The sequence below is a fragment of the Panthera uncia genome, chromosome D4 (genome assembly GCF_023721935.1).
Source record: "Panthera uncia isolate 11264 chromosome D4, Puncia_PCG_1.0, whole genome shotgun sequence".
NCBI classification, from domain to species: Eukaryota; Metazoa; Chordata; class Mammalia; order Carnivora; family Felidae; genus Panthera; species Panthera uncia.
This window is the reverse complement of record NC_064807.1, coordinates 79,361,558-79,371,548: the sequence shown is the minus strand read 5'-3', so window position 1 is coordinate 79,371,548 and position 9,991 is coordinate 79,361,558. Positions and strand designations below refer to the sequence as shown.

The 9,991-nt window shown below is 36.0% G+C and overlaps 1 protein-coding gene across 1 annotated transcript in view; it reads right to left on the bottom strand.

The window, feature by feature from the left end:
- Nucleotides 1-8,268, bottom strand: part of LOC125921042 (olfactory receptor 1J4-like) — a 14,395-nt gene extending 6,127 nt beyond the window's left edge. Inside the window, 4 exon segments of the mRNA XM_049628352.1 lie at nucleotides 7,740-7,905; nucleotides 7,908-8,073; nucleotides 8,076-8,104; nucleotides 8,107-8,268. Coding sequence (XP_049484309.1) covers nucleotides 7,740-7,905; nucleotides 7,908-8,073; nucleotides 8,076-8,104; nucleotides 8,107-8,227 — 482 coding nt within the window. The 5' untranslated portion in view covers nucleotides 8,228-8,268.
- Between the last annotated feature and the right edge of the window lie 1,723 nt (nucleotides 8,269-9,991).

Genomic DNA, 9,991 nt, shown 5'->3' with positions numbered 1-9,991 from the left:
AAGCCAACAGAACTAATTGTGCAATTTCTTGCCTCCCTCTTGAGATGGATTCTATGCAGGGACAAAAGAGTCCCAGAAGAAAGTGTCCCTAAAATCAGTGACACATCAGCCTCCCCTCTGCCTGGTCATGAGAAGGTGGAGGGGCCACAAACACCCTTGACCTCTGAAGAATCCGTCAATGGAATCTGTCTCTCCATACATCACAAAAAGGCCCAGGTAGAGTAGTACTAGCCTTTGTAGACTCCCAAACCACTAACCCCAAACTGCATTAAAGCACATATTCCACTGCCACCATTCATTCCATTCTTAGAGAACTGCAAGAGAGCCACAAAAGCCAAAGCAACCTTGAGAAAAATGAACAATGTGGGAGGCATCACACTTCCTGACTTTAAACTATAATACAGACCTATAGTAATCAACAATATATGTTACTGGCATAAAACCGTGTAGACCATGGAACAGAATAGAGCCCAGACATAAACCCATGCATATGCCATCAACTAATCCTTGACAAGGGAGCCAAGTGTATACACAATAAGTAAAGGATAGTCTCTTCAATAAGTGGTGTCAAGAAACTGGATATCCACATGCAAAAGAATGAAAATGGATCCTAATGATGTAAAAATATCTGTCTGTGACATTCAGCCCCAGGAGCCAAAAATGTCCACCACCCCCAGTAGCAGCAGCACCACCACCCAGGAGCACATCTCACAGCACATCTGTGTTCAGGTGCACATCTCATGGCAGTTCATGGCCTTGTTCAAGTGCAGGGCCTTCCTGCACTGGTACACAAGGGAAGGCATGGATGAGATGGAGCTCATCTAGGCCAAGAGCAGCATGAATGACCTGGTGTCTGAGTACCAGCAATACCAGGATTCCAGGGTCAAGGAGGAGGGTGTTTGAGTAGGAGGTAGAGGAGAAGGTGGCCTAGAACTGTCTGGTACCCGGTTCAGCATTAAAGCCATGTGAACTCTTTATTCACTCACAACCTGTTCTCTGAATGCTACCTCTCACTGTGTCTGCACTGCTCTTCTTCCTGTTCTTCTTCCCGTCTTGACAGCACATGCACTACAGCATGGGATATTTGTGTATGAAGTTTTCTATCTATTCTAAGTGGAGACTGGACCCTCATCATACACATAATTTTCAAATATTTTCTCCTAATCTGTATCTTTCTTTTCAGTTCCTTCCTTCCTTTCTTCCTTCCTTCCTTCCTTCCTTTCTTCCTTTCTTCGAGAGAAAGAGAGAGAGAGCACGTGCAAGAGCAGGGCAGTCACACAGAGAGAGGGAATCTCAAGCAGGCTCCACGCTGTCAGCACAGAGCCTGATGTGGGGCTCGAACTCACTAACCATGAGATCGTGACCTGAGCAGAAATCAAGAGTCAGATGCTTAACTGATTGAGCCACCCAGGCACCCCTTTGTTTTCATTGTCTTAATGGTTTGTCTCTTGGAGCAGAAGTTTTGAACTTTGATGAAGTCCAATTTCTAATTTTTGTCTTTTATGAATCATTAAGCAATCTTTGCCTAACCCAAGGAAACACATAGTTTCTCCTATTTTTTTCTAAAACCCTTATAGTTCTTATATTTCAGTATGTGACCCAATTTGAGTTAAGTTTTTTTGTGTATGGTATTAAGTAAGGGTCTAAGTTGAGGGTTTTGCATGGGGATATCCATGTTGCCTAGCACTATGTGTTGAAAAGATTATCCTTTCCCCATTGAATTGCCTTCACACCTGTGTCAAAAACCAGTTGACCACAAAAATAAGGCTTATTCCTTAATGAGGTTTATTTCTGGGCCCTCAATTCTGTTTCATTGTTCTATATGTCTATTATTATGTCAGCGCTACACTTTCTTGATGATTGAAGCTTTACAGTAAGTTTTTAAATCAGGGAGTGAAATGCCTCCCACTTTGTTCTCCTTTAAGTTAACTAACAACCTTTATAGTTATAAATATCACCTCTAATTCCTCTGACTAGATCTTCCAGTACTATGTTAAATAGAAGTGGCAAGAGTGGGCATCCCAGTCTTGTTACTGATCTTAGAAGAAAAGCTTTCAGCTTTTCACTATTAAATATAATATTGGTTGTGGGCTTATCCTATATAAACTTTATCATGTTGAAGTAAATTCCTTCTATGCCTAGTTTTTTGAGAGTTTTTATCATAAAAGTGTGTTGAATTTTGTCAAATCCTTTTTCTTCAACTATTGAGATGATATGTGTTTTTTCTTCTTTACTTTGTTAATGTTGTATATTCCATTAATTGATTTGATATGTTGAACCATCTTTGCATCCCAGGGATAAATCCCACTTGGTCATGGTGTATGATACCTTTAATGTGCTTTTGAATTTGGTCTGCTAGTATTTTGTTCAGGACTTTTGCATTTATGTTCATTAAGATATTGGCTTTATTTTTTTATTTTAATACCAGTATAGCTAATATACAGTATTACATTAGTTTCAGGTGTACAATATAGTGATTTAACAGTTCCGTATATCACCCAGTGTTCATCACAACAAGTGTCCTCCTTAATCCCCATCACCTATTTCACCAATTCTTTACCTATCTCCCCTCTGTTAACCATCAGTTTGTTCTCTGTAGTTAAGACTCTCTTTCTTGGTCTCTCTCTCTCTCTCTCTCTCTTCTCCCCTTTGCTCATTTGTTTGGTTTCTTAAATTCCACATATGAGTGAAATAATGTGGTATTTGTCTTTCTGTAACTAATTTATTTCCTTAGAATTATACTCTCTAGCTCCATCCATGTCACTGCAAATGACAAGATTTCATTTTTTTTTATGGCTGAACAATATTCCTCTGTGTGTGTGTGTGTGTGTGTGTGTGTGTGTGTGTTCTCTTTTTTATCCACTTATCTATCAGTGGACACTTGGGCTCTTTCCATAATGTGGCTTTTGTAAATAATGCTGCTCTAAACATAGGAGTGTCTGTACCCCCTTTGAATTACTGTTTTTCTATTTTTTGGGTAGATACCCAGTAGTGCTATTACTGGGTCATAGGAGAGTTCTATTTTTAACTTTTTAAGGAAACCGCATACTGTTTTTTACAGTGGCTGCACCAGGTTGCATTCCCACCAGCAGTGCAAGAGGGTTGCTTTTTCTCCACATCCTCATCAACACTTGTTGTTTCTTGTGTTTTTGATTTTAGCCATTCTGACTGGTGTGAGATGATATCTCATTGTAGTTTTGATTTGCATTTCCCTGATGATAAGTGATGTTGAGTATCTTTTCATGTGTGGGTTGGCCATCTGATGTCTTCTTTGGAGAAATGTCTATTCATGTCATCTGTCCATTTTTTTCTTATTGGTAAATACTGTCTTTCCTTTTTTTTAAAAATATAGTTTATTGTCAAATTGGCTAATATACAGGGTGTAAAGCATGCTCTTGTTTTTTGGGGTAGATTCCTGTGGTTCGTTGCTTATATAAAACATCCAGTGCTCCTCCCAACAAATGCCCTCCTCAATGCCCATCACCCCTCTCCACCACCCACTATCCATTTTTTAATTGGATTACTTGTTTTTTGGGTATTGAGTTTGATATGTTCTTACATATTTTGGATACTAACCCTTTATCATATGTGTCATTTGTAAATATCTTCTCCTATTCCACAGTTTGTCTTTTAGCTTTGTTGACTGTTTCTTTCACTGTGCAAAAGATATTGGCTCTTAGTTTTCTTTTCATATGGTGCTTTTGGCTGGCTTTGATACTGGGGTAATATTTGTCTTCTAAAGTGAGTTTGGAAGTGTTCTCTCTTAATTTTTTGCAAGATTTTAAGAATACTGGTGCTAATTCTTCTTTAAATATTTGATAAAATTCACCAGTGAAACCATCTGGTTCTGGGCTCTTCTATATTGGGAGGTTGTTTCTGGGAATTTATCAATTTCATCCAAGTTACAACTCAGTAAACTTATTAAAAATCATTGAGCTGGATTTTATTATATAAAGTTACAAGAACAAAAGATTGTACCAGAAATTTTAACCAGTACATTATGTAGATATAAAGAATAAGGAGTCTAAATATTGAGAGGGTAGAATTCAATTATTGTTCACTGATAATATTATCACTTACCTAAAATACAAAAAACAATATACAAATTATAAGAATAGTGAATTTAGTATAGTTATATATTGACTTTGACATAGAAAAGTCAACTGTATTTCTATATTGTAGAAAAAATTGAATATGAAAGTTAAATGATTGCAAAAGTTTTAAATTACACACAAATATGAAATATCCAGGGAAAGTTTGAATGAAAAATGTGTAATTCCTGTATCTTAAAACTAAAAAATGTCTTGAAAGAAAACAAGAAGATAAAAATAAAAAAGATATATATACATGTTCCCAGATTAGAGAGTCAATATTTTTGAAATGTTAGTTCTCTTTAAGCTATTTTATATTTTGAATACCATCCTAAATAAAAAACCAAGTTTTGTTTTGTTTTTTAATTGTCAAGCAGAATCTAAAATTCAAATGGAAATTCAAGAAAAAAAAGCCAAGATAACTCATATTCAATCATTTGATTCCTTGAATGGAGAAAGGATGGATTTTTTTTTTCTCCTCCTCCTATATAGGATATAGCTATATATAGCCATATATATATATATATATATATATATATATATATATCCAGACTGATATATATCCAGACTGATAACACTATTCTGAATCTCAGGCACTATTTAAAGATGCTCTTAATACAAGGTTCAGTTCATCACAGTGCATTCAATTTTTTTAAAAATTAAAAATGTTTTAATACAAATTATATGTTTTAACTTTTAATTTATGTTCTTAACTATTACTCTCTGACTTTAGCAATATCATTTAACCAAGTTTAATTAGGGCTTGGTTTCCAAATCTGTAAAGTGACAAAATGCACTACACGAGAGACAAGAGTATTTTGTATTCAGTAGATATTCAAGAATTAAAAGAATCTATGCCCCTCAGTACCATACAATTTTCATGGACATGATTTATTGTTTGGAAAATTAGTACTTTCAATTGTAATTTTTACTGTTAAGCAAGACAATAAAATTTGAGCAATGATAAAGATCAAGACAATGTATTATTTTATAATAGTATCTTTTATTTAAATATACTAAAAATATTTTATGAATTTTATACATAGGAATTACTGCTTCTACCTTTGAGATGCAACGTGTGTGTAAATCATTTATCCTGACCTTATCTTTTTACCTTATTTTTGTGTCTAGCTGTAAATATAACTGCTGTACAATAAGTCTTGATTATCTGGGCTGTGATAAGTGAGCTCTAGGACAAAAAATTAAAATAGATTTTCTTGGATAGACTACAGAGAAGTTTGTTATGTTGCAAACTTGATCAACTAAGGAAAGATGGCATTTTTAATAAATTATAATATGTATCTATTGGATATTCATACAGAATACAATTAATTTGGGTCTGTGCCTTGAACCACAGGAATCTGCCCCAAAAACCAAGAGCATACTTTACACACTGTATGTTAGCCAATTTGACAATAAATTATATAATAAATAAATAAATAAATAAATAAATAAATATTCCTAAAAAAAAAAATACACCAAAAGTGAACCCAGACAGACTTTAGATACACATATTAAAAGCAAGAGAAGAATCTTTTTAAGATAAATATTTAGGGGAATATCAAGTTCTTTTGGTGGACAAAAATCTCTTAAATAGGGTATAGATAAAGTTAGCCACATAGGGAAAAAATTTAATACATAGGACTAAGTTAGGATATATAAACTCTGTTCCTCAAAAGACCCATAAAGATTATGAAAAAGCAAGCCACATAACAAAAGAATATATTCTCAATACATATTCCCAGCAAATGGCTTATTTCCAGGAATCTACATATACATGAAGAACTCCTAGAAACCAATAAGAAAAAAACAGACTACCCAATAAAACAGCACCAAGTGACTAAGAACAGACCATTTACAAGAAAGGATACCCAAATTCCTAGTAAGTATGGGCAAAGAAGGTAAAAGTACATGAGTTATCAGACAAATGCAAATTCAGACCACAACTCATAACTCCTACCAGCCCATAAGAATGTGTACGGTAGAGAAGATGGACAGTATAAAAGTTGGTGAGTAAGTATATTACAGGGAGCAGTGGAAACTGAAGCAAGCACTTTGTCTAACTTTTTAAAATATTATCTGTTAATTGAAGTATACATATATTTTCTTCCAAAAATTCCATTATGAGGTATATACACAAGCCCTGAACTGGGAACTACCCAATGTCAATCAGAACTAGAGTGGATAAATAAATTAAGGAATATAGACACAATTGAAAACGATAAAGCCATGAGAATGAGTTAACCATAACTATAGAGAACAAAACAGAATGGGAACACAAAAGAGTATATACTCTATGCTTTATGTATAAAACAGCCAAAGTGTCCAATCATATATGAAATCAGAATAATGGCAATAAAGTAATATGGTTAAACAGAATGATTTTTTTGAATTCACACATATCTGAGGTTAAGTCTTGGGGGGCAACTGCTTAATTGATATCCCTGGCTTTTAGTTTGACTCTCTGTAAATCTGAAAAATATTGGCACCTTTGTAAGAGAAATGTTCTGAGGAGTAAATAAATATACATTTAAATGCTTGATTAATGCAATAGCTACTCCCATGTCTTTCAGATATATAGCAGTTTGGTAACTTCTGGATTTCTCACACATGAAATAAGTGAACTTTAATGATACTGTGAAAACTCAGATTATCTGTTGATATAGGAGCGCCTGGGTGACTCAGATGGTTAAGCTTCTGACTTTGGCTCAGGTCATGATCTTGCAGTTCACAAGTTTGAGCCCCATGTCAGGCTCTGTGCTGACAGCTCAGAGCCAGGAGCCTGCCTCAGGTTCTGTGTCTCCTTCTCCCTCTGCCCCTCCCCCACTCTCTCTCTCTCTCAAAAATAAACAAATACTTTTAAAAAATTAAAAATATGTGTTGATATCAATACCAGCTAGGGTTATAAAGAAAAAAATGAGGATTTTAAAACTTCCTAAAGCCCAGAGAAATGGGTGCCAAAGTTTCACAGTCTTGCAGAGAATTTCATCAGGTTACAGGAGGGCTTGCATTTTCACTGCAGAGCATTAATGCACACAAATCAGATAGCAGGTAAGGAAAAAGAACAATCAGATGAACATAAATATGAGAGGAAGCATAACACGAGACCAAGAAAAGAAGGTTAAGAGTTAAAAGTATTCTTAATAAGAACTGGCCAAACTACAACTTTTTAAAGAGACGTGTTGACAGCCCCCATGAGTACCTCTGACAGCAAGGTTGAATGAACAACACTGAGGTATGTCCTTGGCTCTAAAGATTTTCTGAAGAACATGTTTCATGTCCTTATTCTTCGGGCTGTAGATGAAGGGGTTTGGCATGGAGGGACCACCATGTACCTCACAGAAGCAATTATGTTGCCTGATGAAGGGAAAAAGTAGATACCAGCAATTGTCCCATAGTACAAAAACACCACAAAGAGATAGGAGTCACATATAGACAAGGCTCTGGAGACTTTCTCAAATCATTCTTCAGAATGATGCCTGCCATGTAGATATATGAGCCCAAGACACCACTCAATGGCAGGATGAAGATCAGTCCTCTCTCAGTGAGAATAAGCAGCTTATTGCAGGAGATGTCTGAGCAGGAGACTTCAGCACAATAGCAAGATCACAAAAGAAGTGGGGGATGACAGCTCCTGCACAGAAGGACAACTGCTCCATGAAGAAGGCGTGCAACAGAGCATGGGTATAAGAGAAAAATGAGGACCTAGCCACTAGGGTGATACAAAGCTCATCCCTCATGATGGTGGTATAATTAAGAGGGTGATAGATGGCCACACACCTGTAATATGCCATCACTGTGAGAAGAAAGCTACAATACAACTAAAATTGATGAAGAAATACATTTGTGAAATGCACCAAGCATAGGGAATGGATTCTTCTGGAATATACATGTTTATCAGCATCTTAGGAATGGTGACAGATGAAAAGGAGACATCCATGAGGGCCAAGTGGCTGAGGAAGAAATACATAGGAATATACTTAGGAGGTGAGAGTCCAGCGTGATGAGCAGGCTCCCAGAACTGGGGTCAGATACATGCCCAGGAACAGGATGAAAAACACACCCTGTTGCTCCCACCCAATAAGGGAGTGCACGAGAAAGAACTTGGACTTGCTTCTCTGGTTCTCTGTCCTCATAATGCTTTTCTATTTGTTGGGGATGAAGATGTTTTGGGAATCTCAGAAACCTAGAAAGGACTCTCACATCTCAAACTGCAATTTTCTGGGAAAACAATAAATTTTTAACCACACTCATTAATTACTCACACCTGTGGATTCACATATCTTCACTCTGCCGAAATCTGGCTCCAGGAAAACATCTCACCCAAGAGCAGCCAACAAGACTCCATTGCACAGAAGCAAGAGAGCGTATGCTGTTTTATTCATCCATTGTTCCATTGAACATTGAGTCTGTATCTGGACATCTACTAAGGGCTGAGAATGTAGCCATAAACAAGAAAGGTAAAGACCCTGCCCTCTATGAGTGTAGATCTTGATGAGTGTAGAGAGATAACTCACTACACCAAGAGAGAAACAAATCATAATAGTTCACTGTGGCAGAAATAGTAGATGATTCTTGGAAAACTGGTAGCAGCTGTTTCTTCTTTAAAGTGACATGAGACTCCAGTGCTGAGGTGGCATTTTTAGGGCATTGTCACTCTCCTCCTGTGAACCTGGCTTCATGATACCAAACTAGTGATTTTATCCTGATCAGTTGGTTAAAGTGGTGTCTTCCAGGTTCTCTACTGTAAAATTACTATTTTAACCTTTGTAATTAATCTGTATCATCTGGATTTTAAATATGTAGTATTTTAAAACCATATAACTATAATTTTTTCTCATTAAAATCTCACCCACTATGTTTAACATCCATTGGTGAATCTTATATGAAAAATTATTGCAAATGTGGTGGCAAAATGATGATTTTCTAATTCTATCATTTCTTTTACCTTTATTTGTTATATATGAGAAGGAACTTTCTCTTATCCCACATTCATTTGTTTTTTTCATTGATTTATATATATTGTGGACTTATGAATTCTTTTTTATTCTTTGAGTTATAATCACTGCATTTGCTATTCATCTTGAAGCTCAAACTATTCCAGATTTGGTCATTGGGAGCTCCTTCATGCTGGCTCCTGAGTCTCTATGATTCATTGAGCACTTCCTTTCAGGCTCAGCAAAATTTTCTTGGATAATCTTGTCATGTCCTGGCCCCAGTCCTGGAATCAGCCATTTTCCTAGTAACTTTGTCGCTTTTATTTTTATGTTTATGTTTTATTTTTTATTTAAATTCTAGTTAGTTAACATACAGTTTAATATTAGTTTCAGGTGCACAACATTCAACACTTCCATACAACATCCCATGCTCATTACAACAAGTGCACTCCTTCATACCCATCACCTGTTTAGCTCAATGTCCCACCCACCTCCCCTCTGGTAACCATCAGTTCATTCCCAATAGTTAAGGGTCTGTTTCCTGGTTTGCCCCCTCTTTATCCCCTCCCCTTTGTTCATTTGTTTGGTTTCTTAAATTCCACATATGAGTAAAATCATATGGTATTTATTTTTCTCTGACTGACTTATTTCACTTAGGATAATACTCTGTAGCTCCACCCATTGTCAATGGCAAGATTTCATTTTTTTTATGGCTGAGTAATATTCCATTGTGTGTATAAGTGTGTATGTGTATGTAATGTATATTTATATGTGTAATATATATTGTAATATATATATACCACATTTTATTTTTTTCTCAAGTAGGGTTAGGTTTAGGGTTAGGGCCAGGATGAGGGTATATGCCTGGTATCCTCAAGTTCAGAGACCTCTCCAGAAGGTTAACTTTGGTCCCTTTTAAAGGAGAATGGTAAAAAACACATTTGGCATGAGGTGTGTTCACAG